This window comes from Pseudorca crassidens, chromosome 21, assembly GCF_039906515.1.
Source record: "Pseudorca crassidens isolate mPseCra1 chromosome 21, mPseCra1.hap1, whole genome shotgun sequence".
NCBI lineage: Eukaryota > Metazoa > Chordata > Mammalia > Artiodactyla > Delphinidae > Pseudorca > Pseudorca crassidens.
In genome coordinates this window covers 24660641-24680235 of record NC_090316.1, presented here as the reverse complement: position 1 = coordinate 24680235, position 19595 = coordinate 24660641, and the positions used below count along the sequence as shown (strand labels likewise).

The 19595-nt window shown below is 43.5% G+C and overlaps 1 protein-coding gene across 2 annotated transcripts; it reads left to right on the top strand.

The window, feature by feature from the left end:
- The first annotated feature begins 14383 nt into the window (after positions 1 to 14383).
- SLC25A4 (solute carrier family 25 member 4) lies at positions 14384 to 18152 on the top strand. 2 transcript variants are annotated; one of them, XM_067721676.1, is made up of 4 exons: positions 14384 to 14617; positions 15904 to 16390; positions 16910 to 17050; positions 17963 to 18152. In XM_067721676.1, the coding sequence occupies exons 1-4, from the start codon at positions 14507 to 14509 to the stop codon at positions 18118 to 18120; spliced, it is 897 nt and encodes a 298-aa protein (XP_067577777.1). In that variant the 5' UTR covers positions 14384 to 14506; the 3' UTR covers positions 18121 to 18152. The 2 variants fall into 2 exon arrangements, with proteins under 2 accessions (XP_067577777.1, XP_067577776.1); XM_067721675.1 differs by lacking the exon at positions 14384 to 14617 and adding an exon at positions 15213 to 15250 and having other exon boundaries at positions 15816 to 16390.
- Positions 18153 to 19595: the final 1443 nt, after the last annotated feature.

Sequence of the window (19595 nt, the reverse complement as noted above, 5' to 3'; positions counted from 1 at the left end):
ATGAAAAACTCAAGGTTTCTGTTGGGTGGGATAAGGCACCAGGAAAAATGTAGGTAGCCTTTTAAAAAAATTATCAAATTAACCAAGTACATTAGAAGAAATATCTGAGGTTATTTCACTGTTAGTTTTACTCACTATCCATCTTTTGTGCAGACACACTATGTTAAAACATAGCCTTACCAACTATTTCTGGATCATCCACTGAATGGACAAGAATGGACATCTTAGAGTTTAAAAACATGAATATCCTCTTGAATTCCCTCAAAAAGTAAGGCAAAGAATATGAGCAAACCATACTGGAAGAACCCAAACAGCCCAGCTATTAAGTGAAAGTTAAATATATTTTCATATTGTTTAGTAACTTTCTTAAAATCTTTGCTATTATGAGAGGTAAAAATGTATATTTATCAAATATGCATAGTTATTTTACCATGCAAAAATCTGAATTATTGTAAAACTATTGTACATTGTTAAAATTGTAATTCTGAATTGTATTTAAAAGTAATTCTTTCTGCTACTGTTTTTATGTCACCCACGATGAAAAGCGGACTATGTATATACACAAACACACTAATACGAACTATTCCATTTAAAATTTTTAATAGTTATTTTCTTTTGATTGGTCATTTCTGCTGGCTTTAACTCCACTGAACTTTGAAGTATTTCTGTATATGCTATCAAGTAAGAAAATACCCTGGAACATTAGAAAAATCCATCAAGAGACTTGCTTTCGTCAAGCGCTTTATCAGACTTTTGAAAAGGCATCGAAGGCGTTGAAAGAAGTAATTGACTTTCAAGATCATCCCCTCTTTTTCTCAAGAAGAAAACAAAGGAAAAAGAAATTCTCTTCATTCAGTGAGTCCCCAGTTTGGGGTCTGGGGCGCTTAGAGACATTGTGAAATCAAATCTCGCGCTACATTTTTCTCCTGGCTCACTCTTTTTTGAGAAGGTTTATGGGCTATATGACTGGTGAGACACCATCCCCTCCTAAGAAAATGTAGGTGCTCAGACAGGTAACCTCTGCTGCTACTGTTTTTATTTGTTTGTTTGTTTCATTTCTTTTATAATTTGTTTTTGTTGTACTAGGATATTTTTAAATGTAATATATTGCAGGATTTATAACCAGGTTCACTGCTTTCTTTCCTTTTTTTCTTAACAAAAAAAATTTTATTTAAGATACATTTAGGTGCCTTTGAAGCTTGGATTTTGGAATGTTTCAGTAGTGGACAGAAATCTGCTGTTGGAATCTTCTAGTCTTCCAGGTTTAATTTGAAATGTTTTTAGTTTTGTTTTGGATTTTTGTGTAGTATTTTATTTCCTTTATACCAATGCCCTTTTGCCATGCTGTTTTGGGGTGGCTGCCTAACTCTAGTGAAAATTCTTTCTATATTAACGAAAATGTGGTGTTTTAAATTCCTTAATGTTTTGCATTTTTAAAATTGTTTTTAAAGAAATATTCTAACTTATTAAAAAAAAAAAAAGGAGTTTGCATGCCACAACTAAGGAGACTGACTGCTGCAACTAAAGAGTCCGCCTGCTGCAATTAAGGCCTGGTGCAACCAAATGAATAAATAAATAAATATTAAAAAAAAATTCTTTGGCAGATCATGTGTCCTGATTTGGGGCTTGAAAAAAACATACTATCATTGTATGCGGGACCACATATACTTTTACATACATAATTATGGAGAAGTACAACTAACTGTTCCTGCCTTGCCCTTAGAGGGTGACTAATAAACCTTTGGCTTGTTAGTGGGTTCATTCTGCCCTTCCTGATATCCAAAGTATATATATATATGTGAATCATTTTTGGCTTGAAGTCATGATCAGAAATGCAACATATGAAGACTCAGTACCAACACAGTGGTTGAATAGCACAAGCCCTGGAGTTTGACAATGACTAGGTTCTGAATCTCTGTCCTGACTCTGCAGTTTGTAACTTCTAATTCTCTCTCTCTGCGTCTCAGTCTCTTCACTTATGAAACGGAAGAAATAACACTCACCTCACAGGGTTGTTAAGAAGTAAACAGTATATTGTATAAAGAGCCTAGGACAGAGTGTGGCAATTAATAGGCCCTCAGCGAATGGCCTTCATGAACACTATGTTGGAACTAGACTAGAGCTGACCAGAGCTCGAAGCCGAATGTAACACAGGAGCAAAAGCTGAGAGAAAATTACAAAGTAAGGCTAGGATTCATCCGTTCAACCAGCATTCACTGAGGGTCCACCATATGCCAGGTACCACGCTGGGCGCTGGGGTCAGAAAAGAGAAGGGAGGAGTAAGAGCAGAGGGCAGAAGGCTCCCTACCCCTGACCCTCCCTGTTATTACCTATCTGGATGGGTATGTTCACACTCAAGTCACCTGCTCGGATTCCTTGTGACAATGGCAGGGACCTGGACAGCCAAGGAACTGACAAGGAAGATAAAATTAGGAGCCAAGACCTCACTAGTGAATGCAGCGTGGATGAGAAAACACGGACTTTAAAATCAGACAGACACAATTGTTTGCTTTTTAATAGTTTATCTGCTTACAGAAAAAATGTTAAATTTTTGGTAAAAATTCATTTTAATAAAACTAATTTTAATAAACGATTAAAATAAGAAAAGTAATAAATGTAATTTCATTGCCCAGAGATAACTGATGGTAACATTTTGGTGTTTAGCATTCCTGTTCTTTTTCTGTGCATATGTTTTAATGGTTGAGATTATTATGTATATTATCATAATTAATTATTAATAACTATCAATTCATTATTATAATTAATATAATAGATAAAAATATATCCTAACATCTTGTTCTTTTCACCTAACCTTATTACATGAACATTTTCTCACAGTTTTACAAACTTTGGGGGAAGGATTATTTTACCACCTGTGTAATATTCCATCCCATGGAAGCTCCACAGTTTACTGTTTCCTTAGCCATTTCCCCAGTATTGGTTACTAGGTTCATTTCACATTCTACCTGTTATGAATAACTCTCTAATGAAGAATTTTATTCAATAAGCTGTTCTCTATATTTCAAACTATTTTCTTAGGATAACTTTACATTAGTAGAATAACTGAGTCAGAGAGACTGAATATTTAAGCCTCTTGATAACATTTCCTTCCAAAAATCTATAAATTGGTACTTTCTCCAACAATGTCTAGGAGTGCCAGGATATGAGTTTGAATCTAATTCTACTTCTTATTGACTGAATGATTTGAGGCAAGTTATTTACCTTCTCTGAGCCTCAGTTTTGTCATCTGTAAAATGGAGATGCCTACCTAACAGATTTATAAAATTTAAAAGATGTGACATGTGTAACTTGGCACAAGTTCTGGTACACAGTCTAAGTTCTCAACCGAAATATTAGCTCCTTCTCACTTTCCCCTATTGATTTTTCCACTGTTGAGTAAAAAGGAAATACTAAACTTCACGTTTGTTCTATTTCCTATTAGTCAGTCATTTAGAACATAGTTGAAACTTCTTAACCACAAGGCATCTGAAGTAGTTAACTGTACAAATATAGGCACATTGTTTGTATCTGGTTTACAGAACCCACTAGATGCTGTGTCACTGAACTAGAAATAAATATTTGGTGCATCTGTTACTGTTACTGCATTTCTGAACAAGATTAGTGTTTTATATGTTTTTCTTTTTTTATTCTTATGCAAATTATTTACCATCTCTGTTCCCAGTTTCCCCATCGGAAAAATAAAGATAATACCTGTCCTATCTTATTTGTGTAATGAAAGCACTTCTTACTGACCACTGAGGTTTTCTCTCACAGAGGGACTATATGCACACTGAGTAAGATATGGGTGGGATTCGCCACACATGTCAGAGAGACGTGGAAGGGAAGAGGAAGAAAGGAGCTGACCTTTAACCAGAGCCTGCATTTCACACACATTCAACACACACACACACACCCCAATCATGACAGGTGCATCAGTTTCTCAAATGTTACAGGTAAAGAAACTGAAATGCAGCAAATTTAAGTAATTTCTTCAAGGTCCCAACCTACCATGAGGTGCAGACACAATTCAAGTACTAAACTGTATCCTGAGAAGCAGAAGGGCATTCTTACGCTTTAGCAGCTAAGTCATTATTAACACCATTGTGGGACTGAATGAGAAAATCGTTTTTTTTAACTTCCACTTCGTTGCTTAGAGAGAAAAACACAACAAGGTAAATTCACCTGCAAAATTAATTTTGTTAGCTCTGAATATAAAATATGTAAACAAACTCCATCTGGAAGACAGTTCTATTACTGTAGAAAGTACTGAGTATGACCTCTGTGAGGGCATCACGTGCCTGTGACCATGTGTAACCAACATGAGCTTCCTGCTAGGATGACAGTCATATGCAGCTCTTGGAAAGGAGAGGCACAGAAGGAAAAGGATTCTTATAGTACCCAGTGCTCCCGTCCCACACCCCAAAAGGAAGAAAGATGCAGGCCCAAACTGGCCAAGACTGTAAAATAAAATAACTAATATCACAGTAAGTTAAGCCATATGAAATTATGGTTTTGTAGGGCAAAATCAGTCAAATACCATCATTTTCATATGGTTCAACATATACATATGACATTGTTCCAGAAATCGAGAAAGGATTGTTTCTGCAACTGACTTCAAAAGTGACACTTGGTAGTTAGGTTTTGATGAGCTATTCCCTCTAAATTATATCCATCGCTTTTATAATGGAACCATGAAATATTTTGATGGATATTTCAAACCACACAAAAGGAAAATAACTTCATTACAACAAAATCTCTTGTTTTCTAAGTCCTAAACTTCTTTAACTTCTGCACCTGAAAAAATTGCATGTATAACAGGTGGAATAGTATTTGTGTACATTGTGATGGCTGAAATGTGTGATACTTTATAGGAATGTCTATATTACTGCAGATATGGGGGCGGCATTAAATAAGGAACCAACTGCCTTATAGGTGTGTGACCTTGGGCAAAGCTGCTGACCCTCTCTGGGCTTCAGTTTACATCCATGTAAAACAAAGATAATCACCTGCTTCATGGAGCAACTTGTGATTATGACATGAACTGTAATAAAGTAAGGGAGAGGGGACTTCCCTGGCATTCCAGCGGTGAAGACTCTGAGCTTCCACTGCAGAGGGGCGCCCGCTGGATCCCTGGTTGGGGAACTAAGATCCCACATGCTGAGCTGTGGCCAAAAAAAAAAAGAAAAGAAAAGTAAGGGAGAGATCTTTACAATGATAAAGTGTTATTAAAAGTTGGTTATTATATGTCAATAAAGTGTAATGCTGTAGACGACTGATGCATTATATCTCTGGTTTGAAAGGAGCTTAAATAGATTGTTTCCAGTCCCCTCTTGCAGGGTAAGGAGAGAGCTACCTACAAAGACAGGCTTCTGCTAGATCCCAATTGCTGAATTGAACGAAATTCACCCAGAGGATGAATGGCGGGGCTTTTAACAGCTGCACTCTTGTGGAGGCTGAGACCAGGCCACGGCTGGAGGTGCTTCACATTTTTGCCCTGGCCTGGAGAGGTCATACAAGGCTAGGGCCTCTTCCCAGATTCGAGCACCCTAGTCTCAAAACAGAGGTAGCACCGCCTACCTGGGTTTGCTGAAAGAATTAAACGCGATGATGGATTAAGAGCCAAGTACGGTGCGCAGCACGAAGTCATCGGTGTCCTGCAGGGCGGTAGACTCGAAAACCGAATAAACGAACCTCTGGGGACGGGTGAGGGGCCGGTAGGGAGCTGGATTTAGAGAGTTCGTCATGCCGTTCGTGATGTGTCGGTGTCTCACGGATGCAGGACGACCCGCCCCGGAGGGACCGCGGAAGCTCGGCGGCGTTGACCCCGGGATGTCTCACGCCCGCACCTGTGGGCCGGGGCCACTGGGGGTCAGCCCGCGGAGGGCTGGGGCCACTGCGGGGCTCTCCGGGCAGCGTCTCTCCAGGTCGGTTGCTGCGCAGGGTCCGGGCCGGGCGCCGCGGCGGGACTATGGGGGCGGGAGGGGACGCGCGCATCCCGGGCCCGCGTTCCAGGTTGACCCGGGCTCCCCCAGCGGCCGAGAGGCGCCGCCGAGAGTCCAGGCGCGCTGGGCTGCTTGGGCTGAAAACCAGGCACCGAGAACGCAGGGGGGGCTGGTCCCACCCGGCTTCCAGCCTCTCTTCGGCCCCCGTCGTGCCCCTAGTCCACACCCTGGCCGCGTCCCCGCAGCCGCGCGGCTCGGCTGCTTGCTCCCAGGAGTCCGCTCTCCTGTTCCTGAGGAGCCGAGAGGCGCTGGGCTTGGCGCCCTGGGCTCTGCTAGCCGCCGGGTACGGGTTGCCACGGCAACGGGCCCAGCCCCCAGCCCCCTCTTCCGCATCACTTCTCTAGAAGCCCGCGGCAGAGCCCTGGGGCTGAGAGGAGGAATGAACGCAGGAGGCCGACCCACCGCACCCAGGGCTGTGTGTCCGCCGCCCCCAGGCCCGACTTCCCCCCGGAGGCACCGGGGAGCGGACAGCAGAGCGGGCGCCAGCCTGGCCCTCCGCGACCTCATGGTCGCGCCCCTGCGCCTCGGGGTTGGTGGCCCGGGTTGGGGGACAGCGCTTGAGGCGCCTCCAAACGCAGGGATAGCGGGGTTGCCCGAACTCCAGAAAAAGGCCTAGCAAGAGAGGGTAACTGCAAGAAAGGGGTTAATCTAAACGTAGCTCCGTTCTTTCTACATTAAGCAAATAACCCCGCTGCTCTCTGGGTAAATCAGCCAACGTGGACCGAGTACTGTACCAGGTGCTGCTCGGAAACGCTAACGCCATCCTAGCCGTCTCTGCTTTCTCAAAACAAATTCTGGGGACTTACTGTGTCCCTCTCTACCCAGCTTTTCGGACGAAGAGGTTAGAATAGTTAAACAGATCTACTCTTTACCAGGCCATTCTATTAGCATTTCCCTGCGACGTTTTTTGTATTTTGTTTCTCAGCGGAATGGTGGTCGGTGGAGTTAGCGCATGCGTAGCGTTAGCGGGTACGATCAATTATTTTTCCAAAGTGGCTGTGTCGTTTTACATTTCCACAAGCAGTGTATGAGGATTCCAGTTGTTCTGCATTCCTGCTAACGTTTGGCAGTCTGTCTTTTTAAATTTTAGCCTTCTGAGATGTGTGGTGGCATCTCACTGTGGAGTTTTCTTTAGGTTGAACCATATGAAATTGCTGAAAATTGACTTACAGAAATGGCAATGTTATACGATTGAACCAAATTTGCATTTCCCTGGTGAGTAATGATGTCAAACGCCTTTTCATGTGCTTATTAAACTATGAATATAATCCCTTTAGCGAAGTCTATGTTTCTGTTCAAGTCTTCATCTATTTTTAAATTGGGCAAAGTCTTATTTTCTCTCTGATTTGTGGTTTGTCTTTTCACTCTTATTGGTGTCTTATGGACTGAACTGTATTCTTCCAAAATTCGTATGTTGAAGCCCTAACTCCCAGTACCTCAGATTGTGATCCTATTTGGAGATAGAGCCTTCAAAGAGGAAATTAAGTTAGAATAGTGTCATTGTGGTAGGCCCTAATCCAATATGACTGGTGTCCTTATATGAAGAGGAGATTGGAACACAGATACACATAAGAACAACCCCATCACAGAGGAGCGATGTGACCAGGACACAGGCAGCCATCTGCAAGCCAAAGAGAGAGGCCTCGGAAGAAACCAAACCTGCTGACATATTGATTTCGGACTTCTAACCTATAGAACTGTGAGAAAGTTAATTTATTGTTTAAACCACCCAGTCTGTGGTATTGATACTCTGTTATGGCATCTTTCACAAACTGATACATGGTATAATAGCTACGTGTGATCCCCCCCTAGTGGCCACATTGAATAATATTATGAAATTCAAGCAATTCTTCCAGAGAGCATCTTATGCACAGCAAGCTGCACATATTTGACCACTGTGTCAGTTCCGAATTAATTTGACGTCAGTGTTTTCTGCAGCAGCGAATAAATTGGCATCACAGTCCAGAGAGATACTCAGTGCCTAAATAGACCAAGAGAGAAAACTTGGCATTCTCAGAACCTGGCAAAACAGTAGCCACCTAAAATAATTAATAACCATTATAGTGTTATTAGCACCTTAATATGTAAGTCAGAAACATATATAATGGTTGACATAGGATATTCATGGTAGATAAATAATGTAAATGGTAACTTTCAAGGACATGAACAAGGAGGACAAATAGAAATTATAAAATAAAATGGCACAAGTAAAAATTTAAAATATGTGTAGTGATTCCCTGGCAACTTCCTGTGAATCTATAATTATTTAAAAATAAAAATTTTAAAATACCAATGGTCACAACAAATGGAAATGGGTCCAAACTCTCCAGCTAAAAGAATAAGAGTATCAACTTAGACTTTTTTAAAAAGGGGAAAAGAAAATATAAAAGTTTATGGAAAATATACCTCAAATATACAGAATGGTTGAAAGTAAAGGAGTAGAAAAAGATAAACTAGGCAAATACAAACCAAAGAAAAGCAGGTATTTCTCTGTTCATTTAGGGCGTTAAGAATTTAGGGCACAAATATCACTACAGATAAAGAGGACTAAAACTTAATGATAAAAGTTAAATTCACCAAGAAGGTATAACAATTCAAATTTTCTTCGCCTTTAAGAACAAAGCCTTAAAACGTATAAAGGAACATTTGTCACAACTACAGGAGAAATTGACAAATCCACCACTGAAGTGGCTATGATTTTACATGGTGGGCACACATTAGAGACAATCATATTTCTGCTAGTATTTTTACTCCTACTTTATATGATGAAATCCTATGTACCCACATTTCATAGTGCTACACCAAAGTTAAGGTGGGTTCCAGGTGCTCCATTATTGAAAAATTTAAGAACTAGTACACCAGACAGAAAGAGAAAGACAAATACCATATGATATCACTTATATGTGGAATCTAAAATAAGACACAAATGAACTCATCTACAAAACAGAAACAGACTCACAGACATAGAGAACAGACTTGTGGTTGCCAAGAGGGAGGGGAGATGGGGGAGGGATGGTTTGAGAGTTTGGGGTTAGGGTATGCAAACTATTGTATATAGAATGGATAAACAACCAGGTACTACTGTGTAGGACAGGGAACTATATTCAATATCCTGAGATAAACCATAATGGAATATAAAAAAGAATATATATATATATATCTGAATCACTTTGCTGTACAGCAGAAATTAACACAACATTGTAAATCAACTATACTTCAATAAAAATAAATAAAACATCATATAGGTTCACTGTAAAAATAAAACTAGTGCACTAGAAATTGAAGCTTGATATTTCCCTACTCATTTAAAAAACATTTATTGAACAACTATTGTGTTTAATACATCATGGAGCTTGTAAACGAGTCAGTTACTGTGCCTATTTAGTTTAGCCATTTAATAGAAATGCAAAAGTTGGAGTCTCACAGAGATTTATAGAGTAAACTGCCCTGACGGCCCTCCCTCTCAACACTCCCTCCCTCTGTCTCTCCCTCTCAATTTAGTCTGCATCTCCTTCTTAAAGAAATGTGCTTGACAGAATGAGCAACGGTGGTTTCCGAAACTGTGATATGCCTTTAGTATATTGGTTTTTTTAATTAAGAAAATACTACAGCAAGTACAAATACTGCCCCACAAACTCAACTGTGCAAAGCAATTTAATTTCTATGAAGAGGCTCCCTTTTGCCAAGTGGTAGAAACAGTTTGGGTCCCCTTTTTCTCTCCACTGCTTTCCGGTGGATTCCATCTACATTCCAGGGATGTCTGTAGCACTAAGTCTGGGGAGGAAGGGCACGTGGTCTGGATCACCTGCCAGGTCCTCCCTTATTCCCTTCTGGTCTTCAGTCATTGCCACGCCAAGGTCACGCCTGACACTTGCCTCATTTCCAGCCACAGGGCTCTTCAGGTCGGTTTTGCCCTCGGCTGACTTTGGTGTCCTTGGTTACAGAATGGTATTCTGGTGCTCTCACGCCACACAGGGGCAGGAGGAATGTAATGGGTTTTTCTAGGGTCCTTCACCTGAGCAGGCAGGTGCCTGGGATTTGTTCTGTTCCCTTTCATGCTGGATGAACTCTGCAAGGCTGTCTCTGACTGTGTCCTAAACCACCACCCAGCCATGTCTCCCTGGCTTCTCACAGCCTCCCTGGGCTTGGGAGAGTACAGGGCCCCGTCTCCTGAAGACCCAAACGAACATATCACTCCTTGCTTTCTCTCTAACTCTCTTCCTTTCACCGCAGGTTTGGGAAAACTTGAGGTAATCTTTGAAAGCGTGGGCTGGGCAGGAAGTTCTGCTTTCCCTCAGGTATTCTACCGAATCTCCTGTGTAGATGTGAATTCTTTCTCTTCCTTTGGAAATTCGAATGCCAAGAATAGACTGTTTATTTTCTTTGCTTTCTGAATGTTTTCTTTTTCTGAGGCCATGACACAGAATGTCTAGCTGACTGAAAAAGGAAGGGTCATGGGGTAAAAGCAAGCATACGGGGGAAAAGACTTCCTATATTAAAATAGCAACATATTGTTATTCAACAGTACAGATGAGCAAAAATGGACTCTTGGATAACATTTATTAAACACTGATTTAAATAATAACAGGAATAAAGCAAGTATTTAAAAAAAGCAATTCTAGGATAAAGAAACACTAAATACTGGGGAAGCCAGTTCGAAATGTACAACACTTACCAGTCAGGACAACTCCAGGTGAGTATTGGTTTTATTCATAGAGGCTGTAGTTCAGTGAAATCAGAAGCCCGTAAATCATGAAGGGTGGACGGTTATGATCAGAAGACATTATTACACATCCATAAAAATGAGCTTGACTGTATTACAGAAGACTGAAAATGCTTACTGGGGTCGCGGATGAAGTAAAGAGCAGGTACTAAGATTGGGTGGGAGAGAAGAGGTTATGGGTCTCTTTAGGAAGGGGGTGTCCAACTCTGTGAGTGGGGGACAGGCTGCAGAGGCTGAAAGCTTGCAGGCTCCTCCCACCAGCAACTGCTGAGCCCACTTCTCCAGGGAGGAGGGACTTCTGGGAGAAGAAATCCCTCTGACCATCTTTTTGATGATTCAGGGGCTCCTCTGCCCCAGAAATCACCTCCTTTAAATAATAATGCCTAAGATCCTTCTAACAAAACTTTTGTGTCCTAAGCGTTCCTAAAATAAAAATACAAGTTCTGACTCAGGTAGCACATTGAAAGTCACTCACCTGGAAGTACAACCACAGGCCTACTTGGACCCTTGTCACACCACCTTGGAACACCCTTATAGACAGCACAAATATGTCTGTTCCTGCCATGTGAGCTTCTCTAGGGCAGCACTCTTACCTTTCTGATTTTTGTATCACCAGTGCCCAACAGTGTTTGGTGTCTAGAGTAGGCATGCAATAATGCTTGTTGAAAGATGAAAAGGAAATGAATGAATGAATGGTGAGTGAATGGTTCAGATCATTTCTATTTTGATGGATAAAGGAAGGAGGAGAGTGGATACCCAAGGAGTTGATCACTAAAGGGTAAGCAGTTTCTACAATGAATAAATAGGTTAAAAAGAAGACAGATTTTGTAGTTGCATAATTTTCTTGGCATGAGCTAAGTAGGAGCTGGTAGTTGGAGTGTTTTGCATGAATACACATGATTTCTGAAGGCATGTGATGTGTGTGTGCCCTTTAAAAAGGACTTTACTATTAAGACACTTTCTTATAAAGAATTTGTTAATTAAGGTATCGTTCTAATTAATTAAGCTGCCCCAAGCGAGAACTGTGGAGAAATATAGCATTTGTTTTGTTTGGTCTTTTGGAAACGATGCATCAATGCATGAAAATGAATGCGTCTACTTCAATCTTTGACTGAAATTCAGCAATTCATGTATGGTCTTATATGATCAAAAAATAAATTTTCAGAATTCATTCCTCTTTGTTTAAGGCCGGAGTTTACCACATGAACAAATAGTAATAGTGTGTTCTACTTTGTTGCAGTTTTAGAGGTACACCTACACGCAGGCAGTGCATTAGCCCCACCATCACCAAGTCCTTAAGTGTTTTTTGTTTTTTGTTTAAATTTCTTGTGCCTTTTTCTCTTTAGCAGCTCCCATTCTCTAGTCCCAATTTGGTAAAAAGACACTAATTCTTTAAAAGCTGCCACTAAAATCCCAAAACCCACTCAATACACTACTCTCATTTCTACATAGCCCTCCCCCCATCCCACCCCAGTCTCCAGGACACCATGCCACATTTGAAAGCAGAGTTTTCTCTCTTATCTCAGATGCCTTGTCCATCCTCAGGCTGGCAGAAAGCCACCAAGTACTGGGATTGGCAGGCAGGCGCATGTTCTACTGAGCGCCATTTTCACCCCTGCCTGTGTAAGTGATACCCAGATCTTGTGATCACAGACAGCCCATGCTCCTGGGGGCATCTGAGGCCTCTCCTTTCTGAGAAAGCCCATGGGGGGAGAGGACAGTGTGCAGATGTCCACGGAAAACCTCTTGTCAAGGATTCCAGCTACAGCTCCTCTGACGTGACAGGATAATTGGACAGGAGCCAAGGAGAGATATGATATCTCCCACTTAGGAAATACTAAAAATTCTGATTGGTAAAATTAAGTGTAACAAAGATGATAAAACTTCCTGAATTAATATAAGTTAATATTTAACTTAAATGTCTGTTTAAAAAAACTTGTGATGTTTAAATAACTGAACAGCTCGACAGTAAAAATAAATCCAGGCATATAGGCAGACAAAACTTTTGTTTGTTTGTTTGGCCACATCTCACAGCTTGTGGGATCTTAGTTCCCCAACCAGGGATTGAACCTGGGCCCCAGCAGTGAAAGCACGGAGTCCTAACCACTGGACCACCAGGGAATTCCCAATTTTTTGAGTTTTAAGAGGTTGTGGACTTTTCTGTTTATGCTGAATCCTTGACCTTCTGCCTGCTCTGACCTCTCACCTGGATTTCTGGACTCTAGTCTTCTCCAACCTCAGATAAACGCGTACCCTTTGTGGTCCTGGCACCCAACTACGTGACCTCAGCTCTACTGAAGCCTCCAAACCCAGAGTGACACAAAGCTGCAGCTCACTCAATGCCTAACATGATATCTGTCTGCACTCAACAGCAAGCTTGTGAAAAAAGTGAATAAACTTTGTCCAGTGTACAAACGAACATTAACAAACATGGCAAGAGAATTGGATAGTGTGAAGAGTTTAGAGCAATCATTCTAGGGGAAGGAACAGCTGTATTTGAAAACCTGTATGATCATATGAACTGTCTAGAAAAAATGTTAAGGAAAATCAAAGCTCATAGTAATATATTTTCTTAAAAAATACTCCACACATTAATTGCAATCCATTCCTAGGACTAGATAGCATATATCTCCCCCACCCCAGGTGTCTATTAAGAAGAGGCAAATACAGTCAAGGATTCGACCTTCTCTTACTTGACATCCCGGTCACCCAGCTACTCCAATGGGAAGGGTAACAGCACTGACCCTCAGAAAGCCGCCAGCTGCCTGAGAACATTCCGCCCAGAATATGTGCTGAGATTCCATTGAGAGCAGGGTGGAACATCAAGCCCTTAAGGGATTTAAAAAAAACAAAAAACAAAAAAACGTATCCTGTATCCTATAAGGTCCTTGGGGGTATGTATCATGGGGTTACAGGCTGACCCAATAGAAAAACAGCACACACACACACAACTTGCTAAAATATTGCTTAAAGTATTCACCTAGTGGCCCCCTGCACTCGGCCTGTCCTAGTGGCGCAGAGCCCCCGGCACAGAAACATTTGAGAGCAGAATGAAGGACTGAACGATTGAATGGTGAGAAGAGGGGAATCAGCGGGTTGCCAAATTAGATGAAGCAACCATAGCATCAAGTGACGTTAGTGTATTTATTTTGGCGGATCTTATCTGTGAACGCACACAACTCTTTAGAGGCCCACATCCAGGCAGGGAGCTCTGGTGAGGGACACAGTTACAAGGAAGAAGAAGAAAAAGTAGCATTTCAGGCCTTGGCCAGGGGCGGGTCGCGGGCAGGCCCGAGGCTAAAGCGAGTTGGGCTGGAGGCTGCAGGTCCTGTGTCTGAGTCCAGGTAAGGCCCGGGACTAAGCCTCCTTGTGCTATAAATACAGCGGCCCACATGCTGCACAGACACGGTGTTCCCTCTGCTCGTGGGACAGATAACATGAATTCGCCCTTTAAACGTCCCAAGTAAAGGCACAGTACCCAGCCCACCCCTGCCTCCCGGAAGCGCCTTCGCCCCCTTTGCCCTCTGCAGAGGAGGGGGCTGGCAGGGGTGGGGTGGGGTTCCGCGCACCTGTCCAGCCAATGCGCGGGGCGCGCACGGCCCCGGGGTCCCTACTCCTCTCGCGAGAGGCTGGGCGGGGCATATAAGGCCGGCTGCGGGGGGGGCGGGGGCACGATCGGCCCCTTCGCGTCGCGCAGGGACAGAGCCGGGGACTCTGTGCCTGGCCAGGCGAAGAGAGCGAGAGCGCGGCTCCCGGAGGCGGTGTGCGCCCGGCTGTCACCATGAGCGACCAGGCTTTGAGCTTCTTGAAGGACTTCTTGGCTGGCGGCGTCGCCGCTGCCATCTCCAAGACCGCGGTTGCCCCCATCGAGAGGGTCAAACTGCTGCTGCAGGTGGAGACCGAGCGGGCGCGAGCGCGGCGAGCTGGGCGCGGGGCGGGGCGCGCGGAGCCCGGGCGAGCTGCGGGGCGAGGGGAAGCGGGGCGCCGCCGAAAATCCGCTGTAGGCCTGGGCCCGGCGCGCGGCCTGCGAGAAGGGGAAGGTGCCCTCTGCTCAGAGTCAGGTCCAGCGTCAGTCAGTAGCGGGTTCCCGGTGTCGGGTGGCGCCCCGCGTGCGGGTGTCTATATATGGAAACCCACCCGGAGTAGGTTGCAGCCAGCCAGATCCTGCTCGGGGACAGCGCGGACACTCAGGCTTCTTGGGTCGGCCTCACCTCTTGATTTTCAAAGCCCCTTGCATCCTCTTACCTGCATCCACCTTTTACAATAAAAACATCAAAATAATAATTATTACTCGAGATTATTACGATGTCCCATGCGCTGTGATGTAGGCTGACATATCTATTATTCATTCATCTTTGTATGACCTCTGTAAGGTAGGTATTATTTTTCCCCATTTTGCACATAAAGAGATTTTGAGAGACTAAGAAACAATTTTCAGAATAAACTTAGATCGCTTTACTCATCCTTTCCCCAAATCCTTTCCTCCCCAGCCTGGTCTCTGAATGGTTTGTTCTCATCATCCCATGTATCCTTTTTTTTTTCACTTGCCCAAAAGGCAAGGGTCCCTCCAATGAGGAATTGGGCGTTTTCAATTTGGGAGTCAAAATGATCAGTAACAAGAAAAACCCCAACAAATTGCCCACGGCAACAAACCCCTCAATAATTAATTACTTGGATAATCCTCTTGAAAAATTTCAGGCTTGAATGCCTAGTGGATTCCTTCTCCTGCTGTTAGAACATCTACTACTCAGAGATCCTGGTCTCCGGGGAGACTAGAGAGAGACTGAGGAATTCTCATCTCCTGCCGATCATGTCTGTCAAATCAGAGCAGGTGTCCTTTGGGGCAAGGATCTTTAATCATTTCTATCTCCCAGTAAGTCCCTAGTATAGTTCTGGCACCTACGGAAAAATGCAACAAATAAATGACTCCCTTTATGTAATCAAATCGTCCTTTCTGTTTATTTGGAGCAGAAACTTTTCTCCCAAATGCCCGATAATTGAGGCAAAATTGGGTTTGGGGGGGCGCATTATCCAAGTAGCTAACACATTTACTCAGTATTCATTTGATTTCCCCATACTTTTTAAACAAGGAAATCCAGGAAGTGCAAACCTTGTTCTCCTGTCGTCTTTCCTTCTCTTTGCCCTGCCTGTCCTCCACCACCCTCCTCCCCTCCACAGGTCCAGCATGCCAGCCAACAGATCAGTGCTGAGAAGCAATACAAAGGGATCATTGATTGCGTGGTGAGAATCCCCAAGGAGCAGGGCGTTCTCTCCTTCTGGAGGGGTAACCTGGCCAACGTGATCCGTTACTTCCCCACCCAAGCTCTCAACTTCGCCTTCAAGGACAAGTACAAGCAGATCTTCCTGGGGGGCGTGGACCGGCATAAGCAGTTCTGGCGCTACTTTGCCGGTAACCTGGCTTCCGGTGGGGCAGCTGGGGCCACCTCTCTCTGCTTTGTCTACCCGCTGGACTTTGCTAGGACCAGATTGGCCGCCGACGTGGGCAAGGGTGCTGCCCAGCGTGAGTTCACTGGTCTGGGCAACTGTCTCACCAAGATCTTCAAGTCTGATGGCCTGAGGGGTCTCTACCAGGGTTTCAATGTCTCTGTCCAGGGCATCATTATCTACAGAGCCGCCTACTTTGGAGTCTATGACACGGCCAAGGGTGAGAAAAGGGCATCAGGGGGTGCAGAGCGGGGAGGAGGGTGTGTGCAGAGAGGATCCTGAGAGATCTCTGATAAAGGACTTTGTATTTGTTAATCTTGTTTGTCCCTTGCCCTGGCCTAAACTGAGGCTTCTCAGTGAGGAGGTGTTGAGGCGTGGATCAATAGCTGGGGGATTCTCCTTGTCCTCTGCTGAAATAAACTGGCCTTGAGTTATTCGGCGGGGACGCATGAAGGGGGAGCCCAGCTCCCTCTATCAGTTGCCAAGTTTAACTTGGAGCCACTTCAACATGCCCTGTGCACTGCGCACAGCTCTGGCTTTGAGGATCCAGGGAGTGTGGCACCAACTTTTGTTGGCTGCCTGGTTACTCATGAGGCACCCCACGAAGGGCAGACTCTTCTGGAAGGGTAGGGCATGGAGTTGGAGGTGTGGTGGCCTGTTCTGCATCCCCACCTGCTTTTTGCTCAGCTGCTCAGAGGAATCATGTCATGGTCATTTGGTTTCTTGGCTCTTCCCACAGGGATGTTGCCTGACCCCAAGAATGTGCACATTATCGTGAGCTGGATGATTGCCCAGACTGTGACGGCAGTCGCAGGGCTGGTGTCCTACCCTTTTGACACTGTCCGCCGTAGGATGATGATGCAGTCTGGTCGGAAGGGGGGTAAGCCTGAGACCTATCAGAATCTTATTTTTCTGCTATTTTTCTGCTCAAGGAGAATACTAGTCAGTGCTCGTTTCAGCCTTCACTATTCTAAGTTGTTAAAATTGTGCTAAGAATTTAGGAAAGAAAGATGATAATGAATCCTCCCCAACATTCTCAACTATTCCTTTAAAAAAAGATTTTTTATTTTTATCAAAGAAATGATAACACCAAAAACGGGATATTTAGAAGTGAACTTAACTAGGTATCTAGCATCATAGAGGCCTTAGGCCCTTTTCCCTTAGAGCCTGGGTGCAGAAACAAGGGAAAGAATTGAAGTAGTCAGCTAATTTATTTAAAAATACTTCTTCTCTTATCTAGTTATTACAAGTATTATTGGGGAGGGTGATTTAACTGGGGGAGAGATGGCCTGAAGCAGTTTGTTGCGATAGGAAACGTTTTGGCTTCCATAGGTTGAAACATATGAAATTGCCATGTTTACAGTAAAAAAACATCGAATGTTGGCCGTTTCTTATGGTTCAACCTAATAATTGCATCTCTTATTTTAACCTTAGGCAGTACAATCTGAGATTAGGCCTCAGTTTTCTCATCCATAACAAAGGGGACCACCCAGCTTAATACTTCCGCTTCACCCAGCTCCCTTCCTGTTTCTCTGTTTGACTTCTGTGAATTAGCTGGTTCATCACCCCAGTTCTTCAGTTGATCTTGAGTTGAGCTGAAGTAGGAATCACCAGAGACCCTCCCTCAGCAGTTATGCAGGGGGAGGGGACATCCCGTTGAATGTGCATAGAGCTGGGCGGAAGGCTCAAAGTGACCTTTATAACACTGATGACTATGTGGGCAGATGTCTTTTGGAGGAAAAGTCTCTTTCCCCCAGACTTATGGAGCCCTTACCAACATTTGTTTCCACAGCGGATATTATGTACTCTGGGACAGTGGACTGCTGGAGGAAGATTGCAAAAGACGAAGGACCCAAGGCTTTCTTCAAAGGCGCCTGGTCCAATGTGTTGAGAGGCATGGGCGGTGCTTTTGTATTGGTATTGTATGATGAGATCAAAAAATATGTCTGATGTAATTAAAACTCAAGTTCATTGGTTCCAGATCCATTGTGTGGTTTAATAGACTCTTCCTAGGGGAAGTAAAAAGAAAGATCTGGGATGAAACCAGATTGAAAGGAATACCTCAGGAAAAAAAAAAAAAGGCTTCATTGAGTATTCATTAAACCACAAATGTATTTTGTATTTATTTTACATTTAAATTCCCACAGCAAATAGAAAAGAACTTATCATACTTATATAATTAACTGAAGACACAATAATGAATAACTGAAGGTGAAATGTCAGTAAAGACCACTTAATGCACGATATTTTACTGAATTCTTAACTGCCAAATGGATTAAAATCATAAGACCATCCATCTTATTTTCTAGCATGACTCATTTATAACTCCGTGGCCAAGCTTCTAAATGTCAGATATTATACTGTGTATCATGTGAGCACCTACAGGGCTTAAAGTTCTGGTTTTCAAACTGAAATAGGTTATGCCGTCTCTCTTCACCTTACCTCCTACGATGCTGCTGTAGACTCCTAGTGGTAACACGGATCGTAGCTTCTATAATCTTACCTTACTTTATGCACTTTCATACTGTCTTCAGGAACTCTGAGGTTCCACTAAAAGCTTTAAATCACAGTTTCAAGAGCTTTGCATAATTAGGAAGTGCTCTGTATTTGTGCCTTTAGAGAATTGTGATGCTTGGAATTTTATGACCGGTAGACAGTATTCACTGAAAATCAGTTAGCAAGCTGGTATTTAATGCCTGTTAGGTCCTGTGGAAGATACAAAAAGGCAGGAGCCTATTCTGAAAAAAGCTTAAGTGGGGTTAGGAGAGAGGAGTGACATGGCATTGTTCGATAATGTAATGTTCAATACAGTGAATCCTGGCTGAGTAGGGACTAGAAGCCGGGAGATGAACTGGTGGGGCGGGGGGGGGGGTGGTAGAAGGTGGACCTTGAAAGAAAATAACTAGATTTAAATACGTGGGTATAGAAAGTATCTGCCAGCACTTCTTTTCAGCAACAATTTATCAAGACCTAGAGGAAAAGGCAGTTTTGGATTTGGCTCTCATAAACCTGTTTGCGAGAGGAAAGGAAGCATTACTGGTGCAGAAGAGCACGCGGTTCATGTGGCCCTTGCTTGCTGGGAGTGACCTGGAGGAAACAAGTCCCTACCTGCTGGCGAAGCCTGGAGGGCAGGCACGTGTCTTTTGTGGTTCTCCTGACAGGTGGTTGAAGGGCATCTCGGTACCCTCTGTGTTTTTGTTTTTGTTTTTGGCTGCAGGACCTTAGTTCCCCGACAAGGGATTGAACCCAGGCCATGGCAGTGAAAGCGCAGCGTCCTGACCACTGGACCGCCAGGGAAGTCCCGGTACCCTCTGTTCTTTACCCTTCTTCCCAATCTCTTCTCCTTACTCCCGCCTCCCCGGTAAAAAATCGGCTGCCTCATTTCACTCTAGTAACTAAGGTCTGTGTTTGGCCACCTCCAAGGT

Excerpts from the sequence above, each read along its gene's own strand:
- SLC25A4 (XM_067721676.1), top strand. The coding sequence starts at position 14,507 with ATGAGCGACCAGGCTTTGAGCTTCTTGAAGGACTTCTTGGCTGGCGGC. Across the intron at positions 14,618-15,903 it reads GGGTCAAACTGCTGCTGCAG|GTCCAGCATGCCAGCCAACA; the intron begins GTGGAGACCGAG and ends TCCCCTCCACAG. Across the intron at positions 17,051-17,962 it reads GCAGTCTGGTCGGAAGGGGG|CGGATATTATGTACTCTGGG; the intron begins GTAAGCCTGAGA and ends TTGTTTCCACAG.